Source organism: Protomyctophum bolini (genome assembly GCF_963924005.1).
Source record: "Protomyctophum bolini genome assembly, chromosome: 6".
In the NCBI taxonomy this organism is placed as follows: domain Eukaryota; kingdom Metazoa; phylum Chordata; class Actinopteri; order Myctophiformes; family Myctophidae; genus Protomyctophum; species Protomyctophum bolini.
In genome coordinates, this window is record NC_137867.1 from 41,512,446 (window position 1) to 41,536,396 (window position 23,951).

The following is a 23,951-nucleotide window of genomic DNA, read 5'->3' on the forward strand; positions in this document are numbered from 1 at the left end:
ACATTCATTGTGTTGGTCATGGCGTGTCTGCAGAGAACCACCAAAGGAGCCAAGGTGATGGAGCGTCTGAGGAAGAAGCTGTCTGAACAGGAGTCTCTGTTGCTGCTCATGTCCCCCAACATGGCCTTCAGAGTGGCCAACCGGAACGGCAAGGTGAGCCACTGCTCTATACTGTCTGTCTAGGACAAGGGCTCCCAAACTTTGTCCCAAATTGACACTAATTAGCCCACGGACCCCCCATTTGTACACTCTCTGACTTACAGACCCATAAGGGTCCACTTGGTTGCAAACTATCATTTAGATGGGGGACCCCCTGGAACTCCCTCAAGGGGTCAATTTGTGCGGTCCTTGACATGAAAAGGTTTGGGAACCACTGCTCTAAAAAACATCTACTGACTCTCCACTGTTCTTTATTTTATTTTGTAAGAGTTTCACGTTCCTGATCTCCTCTGACTATGAGCGTGCCGAGTGGAGGGAGATCATTCGAGAGCAGCAAAAGAAGTGTGAGTTTTCTCCGCAACACGTCGCCAAACATTACGAGAACACTTTGCCTTTGGGTTCCGCTCTGGCGGAACATCCATTGACCTTGCTGCTTGTCTTCCAGGCTTCAAAAGCTTCTCGCTGACCTCTGTGGAGCTGCAGATGCTCACCAACTCCTGTATCAAGCTCCAGACGGTCCACACCATCCCAATGACCATGAGTAAGGAAGGTAAGACATCAGTGTTGTGTTTGGCAGCAAATTTAGATTTTAGTTTTACTCATATAGGGCCTGATTCACAACGGCGTTTACGGTGATAACATGACGTGAAGCTAGCGGAAAGGCATTTACGTGGATTTCCCACATTAATTTGGAATTCATGGAAATGGCCGTGAACTTGACGCTCACGTACGTTGGTCGGAAACTCCGTCAATTCCCACGGGACGTCTTTAGGTGGCGGAGACGGGAGACATTTGCGGAGCAGCGGAAGCATACACGTGAGATTTATTCAGAAGGCTTTAGTCTTCATGCTGAATCAATAAATTGTTCCCAAATCTCAGATAAAATATGTAGGCATGTGTCCCCATGACATATTGGTCGATCAGCACAAAATAAATGATAGCCTATATAATAAAAGCTGAGTGCACTTGTATGCCTAAATGCATGCATTTCCCATACAGAAACTGCCCCTGCAAGCCCGACACCTTTTTATTTATTCATTAGGATATTACTATAGCATGCGCGATTGCACTTGACAGCTTTCTACTCGCAGTGCAACGCGTTGTGAGCTTGTAGATCGGCTCTCGCGCATGTTAAAAAACAAACTCACAATTATAATAAGAACATAGGCTTATCTGCATTCTGCACTACGAATCCAACATTGTTTAGTGTAGTAATGCCTGCAGTAGGCGGCAGGCCTATTGAAATTGTTTTGTATACGGAGCTCCTTGAGTCAGTTGACTGTCGGTCGGTGTGTGTGTGTGTGTGTGTGTGTGTGTGTGTGTGTGTGTGTGTGTGTGTGTGTGGGGGGGGGGGGGGTGGGGGGGGCAGACAGCAGCGTGCTGCCGATCCGATTCACATTGGAAAATGAATGGGATATATAGCCCTGTATAAAAAATAGAAGACCACATTAGCCTGGGAGGCGGCCTTTTTTCCAACAGCATTCTAGCCGACGGGGCAACGGTCCGCTCCGCAGCTCCACATTGGCACATTCGCTGAGATGCGAAAAAGCGATGGTCCGACATGCGCTGCTCCCGTGCTTGCAAATATGAAGGACAGACTTTATAATCATGTATTGATATTGATCACATGCATGGATGCCACACACAGAATAGTTTAACTCACTGGATTATAATTTCTTAAATTCTTCAGACAAGAGGATGCCAAATATTCACTTATGAATGTATAGGCTTGTATAGGCTACTGTTCTTTATCGCGCAAGCCATGCCCCCCTCCCTCTCTCCCTCTCTCTCTCTCTCTCTCTCTCTCAAAAGACGACTTTTGCATTGACATATATCCGATATTTTAAATATCGGATAGCCTATGTTTTACCTCTGACTGCAAAGGTGTGAGTGCAGCACCCGCCTTGGTCCCGAACTTAATTAAATAAATTATAATTATATTGCTTCAGCAGCGGAGCACGCACCGTTGTGGACATATTAATAGAGTGCGGGCTATATTCATGCATTGACCGCGGCTGTGAAGCCGCATAGTCTGCGGCTGCAAAGCCTTTTTTCTTTTTTTGACATACCAAACTGCTGTCTGCTGAGTCATGCTTGAAGCCTTTTATGGTGCGATATGGGGCGTGGATCAATGCAAATGAGGTTGTCGGGTGCTTTTCCGATCACTTTGCACCCACTGCATTCAGTATGACATACACCTGCGATACGCCAGCGCACCTGTGGTACACACCGCTCTCTGAATAACACGTCATCTCAACGTAGCTTGATCGGACGGATAAATACGATATCTGTTTCCGCCACAGTGTAACGGTGGCGTATTTCTTTTTAATGAATCAGGCCCATAGTCTCTTGAATAGAGATTCATTTAGTTTCAGTCACATTTTAGTCACCTGGAATGCTTTAGTGTTGGTCTAGTTTTAGTCAATTATATCTACAGTTGATTGATCGAACAAAATGTATGTTGGCGCGCCTTGATGCGTCGTAAGGACTGATTTTACACTTGCTGAAAATAGCCGATCTACAAGCTCACAACGTGTCGGAATGCGGCGCGTTGTGAGCCTGTAGATTGGCTATTTTCAACATGCAACCAAGTGTAAAATGTACTGGATCTCTTGTCCACTAGACCCTTCCTAACATTTTAGTCTAGTTTTTAATTTGTTGACGAAATTGTCAGTATATTTTGTCTTAATTTTAGTCCTCATAGCTTAGTTTTAATTTAGTTTCCATTTAGTTTTCGTCAGTGAAAAAAAGGTAGTCGACGAACATTTTTCGTCTTAGTTTTAGTCGACGAAATCAACACTGTAAGTTGACATCTATCATATTCTACTGTTAGGAAAAGACGATATTGGCCTGAGAAATGGAGGGATCAAAATATATATGCATATATATCTATAACTTGGTGGTTATTATTGTATAGCATGCGTGCTCTGCTTAGTTTCTGGTGTTCCTGTCTGATCTCCATATGACGTAACGTCTTAAACCCTCAGACGATGAATCCTCCGGTCTCTACGGCTTTCTGAATGTCATCGTTCACTCTGCATCGGGCTTCAAACAGAGCTTAAGTAAGTCTCTGTTTTCATTTGATTTTTTTTTTTGTTTTTTACCAGTTGTCTTTACTTTTCATGTTTTCGGACTGTATTGACGTAACCAAAATGTCTTGAAGTTGTGAGTACATGAGTGGGTTGGTGGGGTGGTTAGGAGCCCAGATCCCCCCCCAAACCAACCCCCTCCTCCCCCCAGCCCCCTCCCGTGCCAATCCAATCCTATCTAACTGTACTCTGTGCCCCGCGGCTGTCATCTCGGAGGGCAGCTGCGAGGGAACAAGAGGGATTAGGCAGAGTGAGGCTGACCGACCGTGGCAAAATGGGTCTTTCGGTGGTTCTAACATCAATGCCAGCTTATGGTCCCCGGCTTGCGTTAACGTTGTTGTTGTTACCACAAAAAAAACAAAAAGAGCGTGAATAAGCGGTCCACTCTACACTTTGCATTTAAAACAAGAAGAAAGCTATGGGTGGTGAGATACAGATAGAGTAGAGGTGATACAGGACATGAGTGAGAATGGCGGCTTCAGATGTTGTCGGATGATTTTTATCTCCGTCATCATCCCTTATCAACACCAGCCTTGTACCTCAGACCTTGACCAGAAACCTAACCTCAGTCTTAACCCGGCCAACTTAAGTTTGACCGTAAGTTTCACGATGTTTTCGCTTGGGGCAGCAGTAACTTCACTTCAGCATTTCCTAGTCGTCTACTCGCGGTATGTGGGAAATGTCAATATTGCCTCCATTGCACGGTCCTGATAGAGCAAGGGGTGATGAAGATTCCAGAGGACAGTTGAAACCCATAGAGTGAAACCAGTTGAAACCAGTTGAAACCATCCTGTTTTGCAGACCAGTGGTATGGGGTTGCAGCAGTTATTGATCTGGATTCAGACTCAGCTGTGTTCATTCCAACTACTCATCATAACCATAATATTGTTCCCATCAGACCTGTACTGCACTCTGGAGATGGATTCCTTTGGTTACTTTGTGAACAAAGCGAAGACGCGCGTTTACAGAGACTCGACGGAACCCAACTGGAACGAGGTGAGAGTGTGAAAGTGGTGACGGAACGGCCGACCCTCTCTAACCCATTTTGACCTGAGATCAGATTCTAAAAATGTCTTCTACATCCTGACAGTTTTCTGAAAAAGCTATGTTTCTATGTCAGTCGTTCTTTGATTTTTCAAAAATGGCAGACCCACAAGCTCATAGCGCGCCACCGTGGCACGCTATGGGCTTGTAGATCTGCTATTTTTCAATATCTAAAGCATAACATAATACCAAAATGGGCTAAACATCTAGAACACGGAAACCCCTCTCCTAGTGGAATTATTGACTCAGTGGCCAACAGACGTGAGGTTTGAATGTTTGCGACTGTATTCGTAAAAGATAAAGATAAAGAAAACTTTATTGTCCATTCAATTTACATAAAATGGAAATGTGTCTTTGGCACACCGGCAGTCAGTTACAACAATAAAACATTACTTAAAATACACAGGTTAAAATACTATATAACATGCATTCACATGCAGACACAACAACAGTGATCATGAACAGTGGAGGTTAGGTGAACTATCTAAACATTTTCTTGTTTAAAATGTCCACAGCAGTATTGGCACAAACAAAGTTTTGTAACCCTTCTTTTTAGCTAGTTTTGCCCTAAGCCTCCTGCCCGATGGCAACAAGTCAAATTCAGAGCGAAGAGGGTGGGTAGAATCACTGTAAATCTGAATTGCTTTTTTGGTTATGGAGCGGTTGTATATGTCCTGAAGTTGCAATTGTTTGTCTCCAATGATCTTACTTGCCTGGTTGACTACCTGGGTGAGCTTGTTTTTATCTCTAACTGAGAGATTCCCAAACCAGGACACAATGTTAAAAGTGAGAACACTCTCAGTGAGTGATCTATTATAGACCATGGTCAGGGTGTGTTTACTAGCATTAAAACTTCTCAGTTTCTGGAGAAGATAAAGCCTCATGATTCTCAATGATTCTCAAAGATTCATGTGAAGCAGGGTTGTGTTGGAAGAGGGGCATTCACGTTTCATAAGCCTTTTGCCTGCATATTTGTGGGCCTGTCATTATACTAGGAAAAATCAGACCTGTCTGAAGTGAGTGGTGCAACAGCGCCCCCTGTTGATACCCTAAACAGACAGACAGACAGACAGGGAGGGAGGGACAAAGCTGGTGGGCATAGGAGTGCTGCACAATATAACAAAAGAAATGTGTTGAGAAATGTCTGTACGGTACTCTATTTTTACGTGACATGCCTTCTACCATATCTGTCTCCGTACAGGAGTTCGAGATCGAGTTGGAGGGCTCTCAGACTTTGCGGCTGCTGTGTTACGAGAAGTGCTACAGCAAGAGCAAGCAGAGCAAAGACGACGGAGAGAACACAGACCGGATCATGGCCAAGGGACAGATAAAGGTATTGGTTAAAAGAAATCACACCCGTGTGAACTGAGTGGTGCAACTCGCCTCTCTCTCTCTCTCTCTCTCTCTCTCTCTCTCTCTCTCTCTGTTTCTGGCACAACAGCGCCACTTTTGCCCCTACTAGTACTCTAGTGTGGTTGCACATATGGCTTCGAATGTAAATGGCTTCATTAACATGCTATGGAAAAACAATATTGCTAGGGCTGAAAGTTAATGGATTACATGGAACAGGATTTCATTAACCATAAAAAAATAAATTGGGATGTGTAGTAAGAAGAAGAAGAAGTAGGTTAGGAGTGGCTTATAGTCGGTCTCAGCCGGTAACACGCGGGAGTCTGTGCGCTAGACCCCTGGGAGATGGAGTCTATCCCCATTACAATGTGCTATAGACCCCTGGGAGATGGAGTCTATCCCCATTACAATGTGCTATAGACCCCTGGGAGATGGAGTCTATCCCCATTACAATGTGCTATAGACCCCTGGGAGATGGAGTCTATCCCCATTACAATGCGCTATAGACCCCTGGGAGATGGAGTCTATCCCCATTACAATGTGCTATAGACCCCTGGGAGATGGAGTCTATCCCCATTACAATGCACTATAGACCCCTGGGAGATGGAGTCTATCCCCATTACAATGTGCTATAGACCCCTGGGAGATGTAGTCTATCCCCATTACAATGTGCTATAGACCCCTGGGAGATGGAGTCTATCCCCATTACAATGTGCTATAGACCCCTGGGAGAAGGAGTCTATCCCCATTACAATGCGCTATAGACCCCTGGGAGATGGAGTCTATCCCCATTACAATGCGCTATAGATGCTATAGCATATATAATGAATGGACTTCTCTCAGCCTTATAACCATCGCTCTGTCAAGTGGACACTGTTGACTTCGCCAACACTTTCTGAAAATGAGCTATGGGGTCACCACCCCGGGAGGTCACTCACTTCAGCCCTGTCTGCTTATTGGCTGTTGCGACAGAGGATTAGTGGTGGAGAGAGGAGAGACACACGCTTACCAAATGTAGTCCCTGGCACAACTCCAAATTGAGAGTACGAGAGAGAGAGGGAGAGAGAGAGAGAGAGAGAGAGAGAGAGAGAGAGAGAGAGAGAGAGACCCTCATTTGATCATCCAATAAAGGGATGATTACATTTGGGTCATTGCTATATCTCCCCTGGTCAAAGACTGCACAAATTGTTTCAAAAGCAAATCACCTGCTTGCTTCCTTTTGTGCCATGTTCTCCTCTGTTTAGGCTTTATTGATACGGTATTGTGATCTTGAAGGGATTTATTTAAGTGAGCGATAGGGCTTAGGGGGGGGGGCTATACTAGGCTGAGGACTGAGAAACAATAGATTTATTTAAGTGAGCGATAGGGCTTAGGGGGGGGCTATACTAGGCTGCGGACTGAGAAACAATAGATTTATTTAAGTGAGCGATAGGGCTTAGGGGGGGGCTATACTAGGCTGCGGACTGAGAAACAATAGTTCTATTTCGTCCCTGCTGACCGCCAGAGGCGGTGCTTTAAGCATGAATATGTCCTTCGCGCATGCGTCGTCGAGTGTTGTATACAAACAAAGTCAATTTTGACCCCGTGATGACCCGAAGTAGTCTATATCTTCCGGCAGTCTGCAGGGGATCAGTCTCTAATTTTTCTCGCGCGTCGTGGTGAGAAATTTGCACTGGGCTGCGAGGTATTGCTATGCAATACAATATGCAGCTACGGTGCCTGTACCTGGTCGCCGGTAGTTCTGTGACGGCGTGACTGCCTGTCGGAGTAGCGTTTGTTCGCCCTCCAGGAACTGCGACTATGGTTTTCTATCTCCTCGATGAATGGAGTTTATTTCGCGGATTCACGTGGACGCAGGAGCGTCCAATCTCTCTCGCCGGTAAGGAAGGCTAACCCCCGTCGGACGAAAGGTACGTTATCGTTTAAAGTGGTGCTATCCCCGCTAAACAGACGTCCAAATGATATGATATATATTTTTATCATGGCATAAACTCTTGTGAGTAGAGGCTGCGTTCGCGCCGCCTCCCTGCTCTGCATAAAAGTTTTTTTCGACTGTGAACGCTAACAGACGTTCAAATTATATGATTATTGTATCATGGCATAAACTCTTGTGAGTAGAGGCTGCGTTCGCGCCGCCTCCCTGCTCTGCATGTTTTGTTCAACTGTGAACGCTAGCGCTTATTATAAGCGACTATAAGACTTGCCGAAGGATAAGAACACTGTCATAATATTACCTTCGTTTGATAAACACGCTACTGTCAAGCTTTGGTTAGCCCCTGCTGATGGCAAGCATTGTCGCTACATACTCTCAGCAGTCGACATATAACTTATGACTTAAGTTAGTTAAGGCTAACCGGCATTTTCTGTTTGACAAGCCCCGCTGGCCAAAGCCATATACCAATATTGGCAGCATTCAAGCTTAACCGCTTTTGCGAATAGCTTGTATTCTTGTTGTTATTATTAGCCCGGTACAGGAGCAGCTACCTGCGTCCTCCCAGGGTATTGATGTTGCTACCAGTATAGTCTGTAGCTAAATAGCTATTGGTGTACATAGCCTGTCTGGTTGTTAACCCAGCTGGCCCCCAGCAGTGGGCCTAGCTGAAGCTGCTACCAGTATGTATTATTATACAGTATGATTTTATATTATTTTATTTTAATGTGAAGCACTTTGAGTTACATTTATGTATGAAAATGTGCTATATAAATAAAGTTTATTATTATTATGTCTGGAGCTCAAAGCTCCATTAACAGTTTTTGCATATACAGTGGGTGCAACTTGGTTTGTCCACCTGTAGGTCCCATTAACCCAGCTGGTCCCCAGCACAGGGTATCTGGCACTGCTGCCAGCGTAGCTCACAGCAGCTACCAGTAGTTTAAAGTTAAAGCTGTTTATGAACAGGCTATAGCTTGTCTTGTTTTTAGTAGCCCAGCTGGTCTCCAGCATAGATCTCTAACTGGCGCTGCTACCTGTAGTTGTAGCCCAAGCGCTTATTATACTATCTAAGATAAAAAAAAAGCTATCTGTGTATAGCTTGCTTTACTGTTTGTTGGCCCAGCTGGTACAGGGCAGGCAGCGTATGCGCTCCGCTCCTCCAGCATACGGCCAGCTTGATGTTACTTACTACTAATGTTTGTTAGCTCAAGCATTTATTAACAGCTATCGGTGTATAGCTTGTTCTGTTCTTAGCTGCAGCTGATACAGGCAGCGTACGCGCTCCCTTCCTTCGGCAGGTGGCCCCTATTGGTGGAGCTATCGGTTGTAGCCTTTTCTCCAAAACTAGCTTGTGTCGGTTTATTTAACCAAACTTCTGGCTGGGGTAGGCAGCGTTAGTGCTCCCTCCTCCCAGCATGAATGCGTAGTAGTGCACACTTGACTAGTGTATTGGAAGTGTCTTTTGTTTCGCTCTGGACTAGCAAACATAAATTACAATAGTCTGGTTGCCCTTTAACCACACTAATAATAATGCACTTGGAGTTTGGATAAATGTCATAGTGCTGGGATAAGCGTTCGCATAGGAAACACTACAGCTGCTACATAGCAGCGTCCAAACCTTGACTGGAGGCTACTTTATTATCATAATGTATAAGTAAGCCTCCGCCGGGGGTACAGGTAGCGTACGAGCTCCCCTCCCCCACCGCGACCATGCAGGTCGCACAGTCTATCTAACAGCAACATCTGTGTGCTGTTTCTATGATGCACTTTACATCTGGTTGAATCTCAAAGTGCTACAATGAGCATTTGCATAAAACGTAAATGCATGCTGCGGCAGGTATAGCAGCATTCAGTTTTTCGATTAAGTCATTAGATGCCGATCTAAGTTAAAGCCTCTGCTGGTACAGGCAGCGTCCGCGCTCCCTTCCTACAGCATACGGCCCCACCCCTAGCAACCAGTAGCGTCCGCGCCCTGGGCTAGTTGGGACTGGTGTGCACCGGCCGGCCCAAAGGAACCGGTGCCACCACAACGGAAAGTTCCCACTTTTGTACCTCGAAAGCCTCTGCTGGTACAGGCAGCGTACGCGCCTCCTCCCCCCAGCATACGGCCAACACCTAGCAACCAGCAGCGTCCGCGCCCTGGGCTAGTTGGGACTTGTGCGCACCGGCCGGTCCAGAGTAACCGGTGCCACCACAATGGAGAGCTCCCACTTTTGTACCTCGTATGAAGCTCTCCTTCAGCCGTGAGCCAACCTTGGTCCTGCCCCGTGTGCCAGGAGGAAAAGGTCTGACCGCTGGCTACAGCAGATCCGAGAGGGCTCAGCTATCTGCGGAGTTGGCCCACATGAGGTCCATGCTCACTTCGGATGACACCTAGGCACCTCGGAGGGTGCCGAAGCGCCTCCCTCTCTGATGCCACAGCTGACTCGAGGTTGATGTGCTCTCCCCGACAGCTTAAGCTATGCACTTCCATGACTATGAGGAAGATGCAGAAGGCAGTGCCTCCCAGGCATCAGAGCCAGCCTCCCACTTCTCAGCTCATGCGCATAGCCGTGGAACGCATACTAAAGCAGGCAGTCGGCTCCTCCAAGCGCCTACTGCAGACGCGGCTTTGCCGTCTTCGCCGTCCCCCACGCCTGTACCTGAGTCAGCTACAGGCCTGCCGGGCGGACGATCAGGGCTTTCTCCCATCTCTATACCGATGGCGAAATCCTGGCAGCCCTGCCCTGATTGAAAAAAGTGTCCTGAGACAACCCGTTACGACTTGACACTTTAATAGATTGGAACGCACAAGGCGATAAGGGCTGGCCTGGGTTACATGCCAGCCACCAAGCCTGTCACTGCATCCCTCATTGTGTTCTCCAACGAGGCCCGGCGGCGGAACGCTAGGTGACCTCGACCCCAGTACAGGAGCACAGGCAACCTGCTCACTGGGGCCTCCTTTTCACACCTAATAGTGGCAACGTTAATACTGGCTCAGCCACCTTGGGTGTATCACTGGAGGCATTGGCGTCATGTCCTCAGAGCACGGACGGCTGATGCCCATCGTATCTCTAGCCCGTCGCCAAGCCGGGTTTCCACAGTCAAGCTTGACTGATGAGACTAGGCCAACTCTCCGTAGTCTCCCTGAGGAGCCAGGAGCACTAGGTGGTTCAGCCGGGGCGAGAAGCGCCGGAGCGAACCATCCAGGTGGGGAAGACCAGGCTGCAGCTTGTAGGCCTACGACACATCACGCCTCCCAAAGGGCCGAGCTCCAACATTGATGAAATCATCTTGACTGCCCTCGGAGCTCACGTATCACCGCCGGCCCACACTAGAGGCCAGCGTGTTCCCTGGCGTCCCACGCAGGGACCTGACTGTGACTTTCCGGGCTGTGCAGCGCCTTCTGACGCCAGCCCCCCATATCCGGCGGGTCAAAATGGCCATTATCAGCAACATGACGAGAGCCCTACTATCAGACCAGGAGTGATGTGTCCTCCTGCCCAAGGGCGCAACAGAGGCTGTATATCCTCAGTCACACTAAGGGAAGTCCGATCTACATACTTCCTTGTGACGCAAGACAGACGGGTGTCGACATGTCTTGAAGCTGATGGGACCCAACAGGTTTATGAAGTTCGTGCCAGTCTACTGGGCCGAACACGGCAATGTGCTGGAGCGGCAAGTGGTGTGCTCCGCTCTACAGCACTTCCTGCCGTATTTTTATTTAACCTTTATTTAACCAGTAAAAAAATCACATTGAGACTTGTGTGCACTTCCTGCCGTACAGGAGAGGCGAGCACATTCTCATACGTTCGGGCAACACCTCGATCGTGTATCACGTAAGTCATCGGGCAGGGCCACGTTTGCTTGGCTGCTGTAGGTGTCTATGGACCCCCTCCTGACTTGGGCAGCCTCCCCGCCCGATCAGCCTATAGGCAAGTTGTCTGAGTGGAGAGCGGGACTACATGGTAGGCTCTCCCTCCCATCGAAAGCTTCCATGAGGGGAGCGGTACCCCATCCAGTGGTGGTGAACACTAATCAGAGGCTACCCCGGCAGAGCGGAGGTGGACCTCCTCACCCTGGACCTCACTAACCTCCCTGGTTCTCCCTAACGGAGACACCCAGCCCACCGGGCCAGGACGCAAGGGTCCGACGGTTTCATAGAACCTGAACGCCACAAATGGCTGTCAGCCTGCTGGACTTCTTAGGCTTCCTGCCACATAGCCAGTATGAACGGAACGACCTACATCGTTCCTGACACACATGGCCCTAAGCAGACCACCGCCCACAGGGCACTATCCTTTTAAATGCGCACTGCCAGAGGCACTGCATATGCCTTGCCACTGCCTCTCTGATACGACCAGCGCCTCAGAGTTATTTAGGAGGGTCACACCATACTGCTGGTCAATATTGCTGTAACGAAGCGTGGCCGTGAGCGGCACGTCCTGTCTGTTAGTGACTTGCGTTCGAAGCAAAGCTCAGACGGCCTGAGTGTCTCTGTGGCCGAACAGTGTTCCTCCTGAGGGTGCTGTCACATACACACCTCAACCAGCCTATACGGCTAGCATAGTTTTACCCTCCACCAGGAGAGTGGATGGACGAGCGGGACCTATTGCGCCCAGTGTGGGCCCTGAGAGCCGCTTGTTAGACCTGCCGAATGCTTTCGGCGGTCAGAATGGCTGTTCCGTTGTGACGATGGCCCTTTCAAAGGTAGCGCTCTCTCCAGACAGCGCCCGCCCCACACTATTGTGGATGCCATCAACCACGTTTATGGGGCGAGTGATCGTACCTTACCATTTGGCGTGAGGTGCCACTCTTAACGGGAGCGTCCCCACATCATGGGCTGCCCCGAGGGAAGTACCCCTGGAATGTATCTGTGCCGCTGCCTCATGGGCATCACAGCGAGTTGTCTGTTCCTCTGGGTGAGTGTTGCCACTCCCCACCCGCTGGACGTGGTCCTCTTACGAGAGTCCTCCAAGCCTACTCCTTATGGTTTGTGATCAGGATCCCTCGTGACTTGGCTGGCATAAGTCATTCATGCTTAAAGCACCGCCTCTGGCGGTCAGCAGGGACGAAATAGAACGATAGTTACGTATGTAACTACGGTTCTATGAGTCCCGAATGACCGCCAGAGGCACTCTGTCACTCAGAATCCTCGAGTTCGCGCGAGAAAATTCTGTAGAGACTGATCCCCTGCAGACTGCCGGAAGATATAGACTACTTCGGGTCATCACGGGGTCAAAATTGACTTTGTTTGTATACAACACTCGACGACGCATGCGCGAAGGACATATTCATGCTTAAAGCACCGCCTCTGGCGGTCATTCGGGACTCATAGAACCGTAGTTACATACGTAACTATCGATTTATTTAAGTGAGCGATAGGGCTTAGGGGGGGCTATACTAGGCTGAGGACTGAGAAACAATAGACAACAGTGGATGTCTTTATAGAGCGTCGCAGTCCCTCCCCCTTTCAGAACGACGAGTGGCCCAGGAAATGAAATGCAATGCATTTCTCCCATAGGATTTTCTTTAAGTATTTATTTAAAGACGGTTATGCCGCGGACAAAGCCAACTCGGGTCGTGACAAATCATGACAATGAACACAATGTTTTGGGCCGATCAAATAATTTATAAGAAGAAAAACAAAACAAATAGTGTTGTCTCCTGCCTTTATTTTCTTCTTTCTAATGATTTGATCGGCCCAAAATATTGTGTTCATTGTCATGATTTGTCACGATCCGAGTTGGCTTTGTCCGCGGCATAACCGTCTTTAAATAAATACTTACCATAAATAAAATCCTATGGGAGAAATGCATTGCATTTCATTTCCTGGGCCACTCGTCGTTCTGAAAGGGGGAGGGACTGCGACGCTCTATTTAAGTGAGCGATAGGGCTTAGGGGGGCTATACTAGGCTGAGGACTGAGAAACAATAGACAACAGTGGATGTCTTTTGGCACGCTATATCTTTTGAATTATTTGTACTGGTTGTGGTTCTTCTAATGCGTGAAAGTGTCTTTCTTTGGCTTCTATGAGTATCCATGTGTTTATATTCAACTTTTTCTATAAACTCATGACACACTTTGGCCTGACACATTGGTCTATTGGTCATGCTTACGTATTATATTACACATATTTTTTGGGGCCAGTTGTATGCTCCTGACAGAGGATCCTGGGTGGGTTACTGTAGGGCACAGTGGCATGCACAGACATTTAGAGGGGCAGGTGGTGCTCTAGCACCCCCTAGTGTATATCTGTGCACGCCACTGGTACTGTAAGTCACCTGATGCTGAACCAGTCGTCACGGGGATCAGCGTGAGCGAGTCGGTAATGAGGGTAGTAGGAGGAGGGCAGTGTTGCCAACTCTCGTGAAAGAAATAAGCCAACTCACCTCCAAACAAACCGAGGTAAAAACAAGCCAAATCTTGCGATAAACATAAGACAAATCTCACAAGCCAAAACAAGACAATAATGTTGCGAGAAATAAGCCAACATGGCAACACTGTAGGAGGGGATCCTCAGGACTTAATCCTACAATCCATCTGGTAGCTAGAAGTTACTATACAATCCAGAAGCATCATGGTCAGTAGGCTGACACAGCTTTCCTCTTTTTACTGATTCCTTCCCTGCATTGTTATTCTGAGTGGGCCAGAAGGACTTTGAAGGGATCATGGAAATGTATTACGAAGAGCCTCACCATTCACCATGGCAGATGGTGCATACCATAGCCTACTAGAGCGCTGAGAGCAGGACACATGGCTGCCCTATGCTTGGAGAGGGACTCAGATTCTTGTTGTTTTTTAGATGGAGAATGTATTTGTTCTGGAGATTGATACTTGCAGTGGTAGTTTCTTACAACAGCTAAGGTGAAAGTAGAGGTTGACGGACTAGAGTTGAGAGTTAGTAGTAGTACTAGAGTTAGTAGTAGTACTCTCATGCCTACTGAGAAAGAATGACAGAGACGTGTCCAAATGAGTTGAGTTTGGTACCGGCGAGCAACAGCAGTGATCTGGAGACGGTTACGCCGCGGACAAAGCCAACTCGGATCGTGACAAATCATGACAATGAACACAATGTTTTGGGCCGATCAAATAATTTATAAGACGAAAAACAAAACAAATGTTGTCTCTCCTGACTTTCTTTTCTTCTTTCTAATGATTTGATCGGCCCAAAACATTGTGTTCATTGTCATGATTTGTCACGATCCGAGTTGGCTTTGTCCGCGGCGTAACCGTCTTTAAATAAATAAAATAAATAAGTGCCTATGGGAGAATGCATTGGGTTTTGATTTCCTGGGCCACTCGTTTTTCTGAAAGGGCGGGGACTGCGGCGCTCTATAGGGGTAGTTGTTTGCCACTCAATTGGCGTTCCTGCATAACTTGTACTGTATGATGTTGATGCCACGCACATACACAGTCTATTGTAATACCCTCTGTATTCGTAAGGCACCGATCAATTAAGGGCTAAATATTTGCTATTGTTTTGGAGAATCGACATCTCAAAAAGGTTGAATTGAGTCTGTTTTGAGCAGTGTTCCTGTAATGTCTTCCAGTTGGATCCTCAGAGCCTGCAGAACAAAGACTGGCAGAGGATGGTTATCAACATGAACGGGGTAGGTGTTATATACACATTACTTACATTATATTTTATACATCCCTCTGTTTGCTCCATCCTAGTGTCCTTGTGTTGTGTGTTCCACGCACTCTGATACTTCTTTAAGTTGTAACCTGACTGTCACAGGTAGCTATAATCCAACCTTATACCTGCTGCTTACCATCAGCTCCTTTGTGCTTCCTCAGGTCGAGGTGAAGCTGTCTATGAAGTTTACCAGCAGAGAGTTTAGCCTGAAGAGAATGCCGTCGCGGAAACAGTCGGGAGTGTTTGGAGTGAAAATCAGTGCCGTAACAAAGTGAGTTGACATCTTGATCTTGTCCCAGCTGTGTGTAATACTGGGAGCATGCTCATGAGCTAGAATAATATCTAGACCAGGTGTGCCTAAAAGATCACATGACCTCTAAAGAATATTTAGTAATTGAAATATTAAAAAAAACTATTTGTCTGTCTTATATGTAAGGCCAGCTCCGCTATTCTTAGGTACATAAGGTACATTTAAAATATTTTATTCCGGTGGGTAGATCTTGAAAGTAGCTCTCAAGTTGAAAAAGTGTGGGCACCGCTGATCTAGGCCATACATGGGCAACTGGCGGCCCGGGGGCCACATGCGGCCCCCACCTTCACTTAATGCGCCCCTCAGGTTAATATCGGAATACTGATTTATATTATTTTTATTTCTGCTGTTCAAACATGCAAACATGACCCGCTTTAATCACTTCCATATTCGTAGCTTAATGGCTAGTATTACAATGTTATTGCCTTTTTTATGTCCAATGTAGTTAACATAAGTATAACTAAATGCATTTGAAATTAAATAAAATGTTCAGGATTCCAATTCAAAAATAGCAAAAACGTATTCAGAATTTCAATATTAAAATATAGCAAATAGCAAATAATCTTCGAGAAATGACAGTTACCGTGTAGGGGGGTCCCCGGGGGGTCCCCGGGGAACGCTCCCAGGTTGCCGGCTCGGTTCCTGTGAGCCGCCCCGTGTCGCAGTTTTGAAGGAGATTAGAGATTCACATTCCTTTACGGCTGTTGGTAGGGCGTTCCACAATTCGCGAGACATGGCCGTAAGCCGGTGGTTCCCAAAGTGGGGTCCCCTAGGGCTCCATGAGGGAGTTCCAGGGGGTCCCCAGCTACAGGAAATGATAATTAGGAACCAAATGGACTATAGAGAGTGTACAAATGGAACCAAACAGACCCGTTATCCATTTGTACACTCTCAGAGTTAAATTTAACATTGATTTTAAGATATAAATTGGCGTCCAACTGAGAGTGCTTGAAATGAAAATGGTTGAGAATCACTGCTAGAACCGTAATAAAAACCTTCTCTCATGGCGGTCCTTGGCATATCTTTTCAAGATGTATGTTAACTTAGCAGGCTAATAAATGTTCATTTATGAGTCCTGATCAATATCAAGCTTGGTCTTTGAGATGAAAAGCTTTGAGAATGACTGCAATTAGTGTTATATCCAGCAGGTGTCACTCTTTAACCATTTATGTTTATGGAGTAAACAATAATTTGTTATCATTATTTAGTAACGACAAGCTCTTGTTAATACTTTTATTATGTAAAATAGAAAAGATATCACAGGGACACCTACAGTTTATGAATTAAAAAATGATATACTGTAATGTCCATTAAATACATAGGTCATACTCAGAATTGTGTTTTAACCAGCACAAATAGCTGATCTGCAAGTTCACAACGTGTTGTGAGGGAGCTTGTAGATCAGCTACACTAGTGTTACCTACTCCCTGACTACATGACATCATTAGAGAGTCCTGTATGAGTTATCTGGTGACGTTTGAGAGCACTGCCCTGGCTGAACCGTTTCCCACACTGGTCACAGCCATACGGCTTCTCTCCTGTATGAATTCTCTGGTGAACTTTGAGATGACTGCTCGTGCTGAACCTAGTCCCACACTGGTCACAGGCGTAGGGCTTCTCTCCTGTATGAATTCTCTGGTGATCTTTGAGAGTACTGCTCCTGCTGAACCTAGTCCCACACTGGTCGCAGGCGTAGGGCTTCTCTCCTGTATGAACTATCTGGTGAACTTTTAGATTACTGCTCGTGCTGAACCATTTTCCACACTGGTCACACCAATACGGCTTCTCTCCTGTATGAGTTCTCTGGTGACTTTTGAGTTCACTGCTCGTGCTGAACCTAGCCCCACACTGGTCACAGGCGTAGGGCTTCTCTCCTGTATGAATTCTCTCGTGTTTTTTTAGAGCTTTGCTCGTGCTGAACCTAGTCCCACACTGGTCACAGGCGTAGGGCTTCTCTCCTGTATGAATTCTCTGGTGATCTTTGAGATGACTGCTGCGGCTGAAGCTTATCCCACACTGGTCGCAGGCATAGGGCTTCTCTCCTGTATGAATTATCTCGTGATTTTTTAGAGTTTTGCTCGTTCTGAACCTAGTCCCACACTGGTCACAGGCGTAGGGCTTCTCTCCTGTATGAATTCTCTCGTGATTGTTTAGAGTTTTGCTCGTTCTGAACCTAGTCCCACACTGGTCACAGGCGTAGGGCTTCTCTCCTGTATGAAGTCTCTGGTGATCTTTGAGATGATTGCTGCGGCTGAAGCTTATCCCACACTGGTCGCAGGCATAGGGCTTCTCTCCTGTATGAATTATCTTGTGATATTTTAGAGTTTTGCTCGTTCTGAACCTAGTCCCACACTGGTCACAGGCGTAGGGCTTCTCTCCTGTATGAAGTCTCTGGTGATCTTTGAGATGACTGCTGCGGCTGAAGCTTATCCCACACTGGTCGCAGGCATAGGGCTTCTCTCCTGTATGAATTATCTTGTGATGTTTTAGAGTTTTGCTCGTGCTGAACCTAGTCCCACACTGGTCACAGGCGTAGGGCTTCTCTCCTGTATGAATTCTCTGGTGAGCTTTTAGCTCACTGTTCCTGCTGAACCTAGTCCCACACTGGTCACAGGCGTAGGGCTTCTCTCCTGTATGAATTATCTGGTGACGTTTGATAGCACCGCTCTGGCTGAACCTAGTCCCACACTGGTCACAGGCATAGGGCTTCAAGCCTGTGTGAATTCTCTGGTGTTGGTTGAGAGGTCTATTTCTGCTGTAGGTATGTTTGAGTTGGGCAGGAAAGACATCTGGAATGGAGTATGAGGAGAGAGGAAAAAAACATGAATAAAATGTTTTAAAATAACATGCAAGCTATTGACACTGGGTGGAAAAAATGGGTTGCAAAATTGTGGGATAAATAATGCAGCTCTCTCTCTCTCTCTCTCTCTCTCTCTCACCATCACCATGACTGATGATGTGCGCTACACAAACACACACAAACACACACACATTCCGTTTCTCTACTGACTACTGTTTGCCGAGTTTTAAGCACAAGATGAGAATAAAGTCAAAGCTGACAAGTCTGGTCTATGGTGTTCAATTTATTACAAGTTTGATTAAAATGTGTACAAGTGATGCTCTCTCGAGTCGTGCTTGGGACAACATGAGGAAGAATGCACATTCATTGGATATATGAAGACACAAAATCTGAAAAGGGGGTGTGTCCTGACATGACGAGTTCTGAGAAACTGGGCAGCAACTGGGACATGGGTCATTCAAGCACCGGTTGAAACCAGAGCTTGACTGGCCCATAAGCTTGACCTTGGAGAAGGCAGGGGAGTGTGCATTACGTGAGGATTGGAACCAGATGCACACAGCTGTGACCCCTCCCCCCCCCCAAGTAAGCATTATGGAGTTTAGGAACATTGTGAGAGCAGCATGTTAAAATGAAAAATAAGGGATTTGTATATGAACATGAATATAATATTCTCCAATCAGTACAGACAACATTTCTGTACTTCCATGTGCTTCCTGTTGAAGCTGAAATCAAAGTGCACAGTGACATGAAAACATGCACGTACCTTTTCTGTGTAACTTCATCACAGGCTGCTTCAGCATGGCTGCCTGGTAGATCGGTTCCTCTTCTATTCTGTGTAACTTCATCACAGGCTGCTTCAGCATGGCTGCCTGGTAGATCGGTTCCTCTTCTATTCTGTGTAACTTCATCACAGGCTGCTTCAGCATGGCTGCCTGGTAGATCTGTTCCTTCTCTGACGCAGCAGCTGAAAAGCTGTCGGACGACATCTCTATTTAAAAGGAATTCCAAATAGTTCATCTCCTTCGGTTCACTCTGATGGTCCACATTTGAAGCCCGCTTTTACCGTCTGGGACTTTCCTCGCTGGCATTCGATGGTCGTGAGAAAGCTCTGCTTTCTGACTAAACTCCACCCACTCGCCAGTCTCCACCCACTGCTACAGCACTCACAGAGTCACATATCAAAGTCCCCCCCCCCCCTCCCCTCTGCTGTTCCCACCTACCTCCTTTTTAGGCATTAAACGGGTCAAAGTCCTTCATTTGTCACTTTACTTGTTTTTCCTCATGGACCTGTGGATTGTGTCAGTTTATCTCATGTGGATGTGGACACTCACTCCCTTTTTTCACAGACTTGATTTTCGTCTTACACAAACATTAAATTCCCATTTGACAATCTCATATGTGGACGAGCAAATCGTCTAATTTTGTCCTACACAAAGAGTAAATTCCACCTCCTAGTCCCTTCCTCAACCAGACGTCAGCCCAGCTCCTTATCCACACATCAGTCATATTCAAACTTGACTGCACACTCCAATTAATCCAAAATGCCGCAGCTCGCTTGGTCTTCAATCAGCCAAAATTCTCACTTGTCTCGACCCCCTCTTCTCCACTCCCTCCATTGGCTCCCGGTCGCATTCAAAACAAACAAAAGTTTGCTTGCAAGTCTGATAGAACCAACGCAGGGGGAAGCTGGAATTACCTTCACTAAAAACACCGGGACAACGCTCCACACGTCCCAGACTCACAATATGCAACAAACATCGTTGCATATTGTGTTGATCTACATTAACCCTTTCCATGTGTACTCATTTGTGTCTCTTACAGGAGAGAACGCTCCAAAGTGCCCCTCATAGTGAAACAGTGTGTGGAAGAGATAGAGAGGAGAGGAACGGAGGAGGTGGGAATCTACAGAGTGTCTGGAGTGGCCACCGACATACAGGCCCTGAAGGCTGCTTTTGATTCAAGTGAGTTCATCTCAGATACTTTTACTTTAGGTATGCTTGTGGCTTCACCCCTTTTGCAACCAGATCTTATTACTTGCTGAAGCAGACCGTGCAAGTAATGTTATCAGTCAGTTGCTACGATGCGTATGTCCGGGGCCAGCATATGATATGACGTCAGATGCTGGCACGAAGCTGACTGTGCAGGTACTGTATGTTTTCCGTCATGCTACGAAGCATATTTCCCATGACGTGATGAAGATATGTACCAATGTCCCTTAGAATGCATATGATATGACGTCATACGCTGGCCAGCGGACATAGGGAAGCAGACCGTGCAGGTATGTTTTCCGCAGATGTCCCATGACGTGATGAAGATTATGTACCAATGCCAGGGTATAATTGGTTTACGATTGTGACGTAATGAGGTTGTGTTTCAGTGTCAGGGACATACGCATCAAACCACCCGAGTAACCACATTATACCACTAATCATCATTCCTCTCTACAGACAATAAGGATGTGTCTGTCATGATGCGAGACATGGACGTGAATGCCATTGCTGGGACACTGAAGCTGTATTTCCGCGAGCTGCCGGAGCCTCTGTTCACTGATGACTTGTACCCCAACTTTGCCGGAGGCATAGGTAAGTTGCTTTAGGATTTTTTTGCCCAGTCTCTGGACAGGGCCCCTGCCCAGGCTCTGGACAGGGCCCCTGCCCAGGCTCTGGACAGGGGATATGACAGGGACAGACATATTTGGGCATGCCTTTCACAGAACTCCATATTATAGCAATAAAGGGACACAGGGAATCGGATACAGAAATCTCCATACATGGGAAAACAGACAGACGGGTACAACGGGTATTGCATAGCCGGGTGGGGCATGGATCCCCAACCTCCATCGTTACCGACTCCATGCTCTACATCCGGGCACCGGTCTAGGTCAATCAATATACAATATGTCTGCATGTGCTTTTACAGTCAATGTCATATTATCAATGTCTTCTTCTTCTTCTTTTGTTCCCAGCTCTTTCAGACAGCGTGGCCAAGGAGAGCTGTATGCTCCACCTACTACTGTCTCTCCCAGAGCCTAACCTGGTCACTTTCCTCTTCCTACTCGATCACTTAAAGAGGTAACATACAGCACTTCATTAGCGCTATTGTGGACCTCCGAATTGATTTCTTTGTCACATTTATTTCAAATTCGTCCACATTTTTCAAGATAAAAAATATATATAATTTGAAAATAGCAGATCTACAAGCTCACAGCGCATCGCCATTGTGAGCTTGTAGATTGGCTATTTTTGAATATCATTATATCAATAAGAATAAAATTGGGATACGGTGATTCATGCTACTACAAATCGCTACTGTATATGAATTAAGACCCCCTGGAATGTGTGTGTGCGCCTGTCCCTGCAGGGCAGGAATTTCATGGAGGTCGTGAAAGGTCATGACCTCTGTGCCTCTTCGTTTTGGCCTTATGCCCCCTCAAAATGATAATGATTTATGCCCTGAGGCTACACTGGCCTTGACGCCCTTCCTACACCTATCCGTTTCCCCCTCTGCCTCTTCCGTGCCAATACAGTTTCTATTGTTGAGATTCTGAATGCATTTAGACTTGAGACCAGATTCTACAAAATGCCTTCTAGTTTTTCAGTTTTCTGAAAATATCAGTGGTGCTCAAACTATTTCATGTCAAGGACCCCAAAAATGATATGTAATTGGCCGCGGACTCCCATCTGAAAATATGTAGTTCCAGGGACCCCCCCCCCAGAAGCAAAGATATGCAGCAAAAAAGTTGACATTCAGATTGTTTAAATCCTCCTGACGCCCCCGTTTCCATCTCCTTAAATCCTCCTGACGCCCCCGTTTCAATGTTTAAATCCTCCTGACGCCCCCGTTTCAATGTTTAAATACTCCTGACGCCCCCGTTTCAATGTTGAAATCCTCCTGACGCCCCCGTTTCAATGTTGAAATCCTCCTGACGCCCCCGTTTCAATGTTTAAATCCTCCTGACGCCCCCATTTCAATGTTTAAATATACTCCTGACGCCCCCGTTTCAATGTTTAAATCCTCCTGGCGCCCCCATTTCAATGATTAAATCCTCCTGACGCCCCCGTTTTAATGTTTAAATCCTCCTGACGCCCCCATTTCAATGATTAAATCCTCCTGACGCCCCCGTTTCAATGTTTAAATCCTCCTGACGCCCCCGTTTCAATGTTTAAATCCTCCTGACGCCCCCATTTCAATGTTTAAATCCTCCTGACGCCCCCGTTTCAATGTTTAAATCCTCCTGACGCCCCCATTTCAATGATTAAATCCTCCTGACGCCCCCGTTTTAATGTTTAAATCCTCCTGACGCCCCCGTTTCAATGTTTAAATCCTCCTGACGCCCCCGTTTTAATGATTAAATCCTCCTGACGCCCCCGTTTCAATGTTTAAATCCTCCTGACGCCCCCATTTCAATGATTAAATCCTCCTGACGCCCCCGTTTCAATGTTTAAATCCTCCTGACGCCCCCGTTTCAATGTTTAAATCCTCCTGACGCCCCCGTTTCAATGTTTAAATCCTCCTGACGCCCCCATTTCAATGTTTAAATCCTCCTGACGCCCCGTTTCAATGTTTAAATCCTCCTGACGCCCCCGTTTCAATGATTAAATCCTCCTGACGCCCCCGTTTTAATGTTTAAATCCTCCTGACGCCCCCGTTTCAATGTTTAAATCCTCCTGACGCCCCGTTTCAATGTTTAAATACTCCTGACGCCCCCGTTTTAATGTTTAAATCCTCCTGACGCCCCCGTTTCAATGTTTAAATCCTCCTGACGCCCCCGTTTCCATCCAGCATGAGAAAACATACGTTTACATTGCCAAAGCAGAAAGAACAATACAACAATACAGCAATACAATCAAAACAAAAAGGATGTACATTTGAAGGTCAGAATCTTCAATAGATCAAATTCTATGTACTGTGGGAAGTATGTGTCTCTAATGTCTTGGTACAATGGACAGAATGGTTAGGAAGTGTAGCTCGGTTTCCACTTCATTTTGTGTGCAGTGGGTGCATAGTCTGTCTTCTCTCAGGATACAGGTCTGCCTATGACGGCCTTTCTCGATCGCGAGACTGTTCTCACTGAGTCTGTACCTAGTTAAGATTTTTCTTTGTTTTGGGTCGGTCACGGTGCTCGGGTATTCTGCCACTGTGTATTCTCTGTTTAGGGTCAGATAGCATTCTAGTTTACTCTGCTTTTGTGTTGCTTCTTTCCAATGTGTCAGATAGTTTTCCTTTTGCTGTTTTATAATTTGGTTTAAATGGGTTTTCTATCTCGTGGCTCTGTTTGTGTTTGTGCCAGTGTTTGTGGCACACACACACTGAACCCCTGGCCCTGAACCCATTGTTTGAACAAACTACTAGTTAACCTCCCTTTCATATTTAAATGGCCTGAGGCAACGGTGGAAAGGTATATTTTCAGTCCCAATTTCACCCAAAAACACCCTACATACCTTAATGTAGGGTGTATGTATGCCACTGCCGCAAACTACCGCATTTCAGCTATTTTACCCAGTGGTGGGGACTGGGGAAACAAGCTTGTGTTCAAATAAGCAACAAAGAAAATGCTGTAGGCCTCTCACGGTGTGTTGGCAGCAAAGACTGTCTGAGTGCAATTAGTCAATTAGGAAGAAATCCAACTTTACGAGTAGAATCTGGTC

At 46.5% G+C, this 23,951-nt stretch overlaps 2 protein-coding genes across 2 annotated transcripts in view; one reads left to right on the forward strand and one right to left on the reverse strand.

The window, feature by feature from the left end:
- The window catches only part of LOC308317705 (breakpoint cluster region protein-like), a 66,889-nt gene that overhangs the window by 37,984 nt on the left and 4,954 nt on the right, over window positions 1-23,951 (forward strand). The window contains exons 12-22 of the mRNA XM_080766942.1: window positions 34-153; window positions 428-503; window positions 605-709; window positions 3,147-3,221; window positions 4,147-4,244; window positions 5,494-5,625; window positions 15,108-15,167; window positions 15,355-15,464; window positions 20,125-20,264; window positions 20,751-20,885; window positions 21,269-21,374. Of these exons, the coding sequence (XP_080623068.1) occupies window positions 34-153; window positions 428-503; window positions 605-709; window positions 3,147-3,221; window positions 4,147-4,244; window positions 5,494-5,625; window positions 15,108-15,167; window positions 15,355-15,464; window positions 20,125-20,264; window positions 20,751-20,885; window positions 21,269-21,374 (1,157 nt within the window). The remainder of the gene's footprint in view (window positions 1-33; window positions 154-427; window positions 504-604; window positions 710-3,146; window positions 3,222-4,146; window positions 4,245-5,493; window positions 5,626-15,107; window positions 15,168-15,354; window positions 15,465-20,124; window positions 20,265-20,750; window positions 20,886-21,268; window positions 21,375-23,951) is intronic.
- On the reverse strand, window positions 16,821-19,395 carry LOC308317706 (uncharacterized protein). Its single transcript, XM_080766943.1, has 2 exons — window positions 19,067-19,395; window positions 16,821-18,292 (listed from the first exon to the last, which is right to left on the reverse strand). The coding sequence occupies exons 1-2, from the start codon at window positions 19,287-19,289 to the stop codon at window positions 16,935-16,937; spliced, it is 1,581 nt and encodes a 526-aa protein (XP_080623069.1). The 5' UTR covers window positions 19,290-19,395; the 3' UTR covers window positions 16,821-16,934.

Excerpts from the sequence above, each read along its gene's own strand:
- LOC308317706 (XM_080766943.1), bottom strand. The coding sequence starts at position 19,289 with ATGTCGTCCGACAGCTTTTCAGCTGCTGCGTCAGAGAAGGAACAGATC. Across the intron at positions 18,293-19,066 it reads GATGAAGTTACACAGAAAAG|ATGTCTTTCCTGCCCAACTC; the intron begins GTACGTGCATGT and ends ACTCCATTCCAG.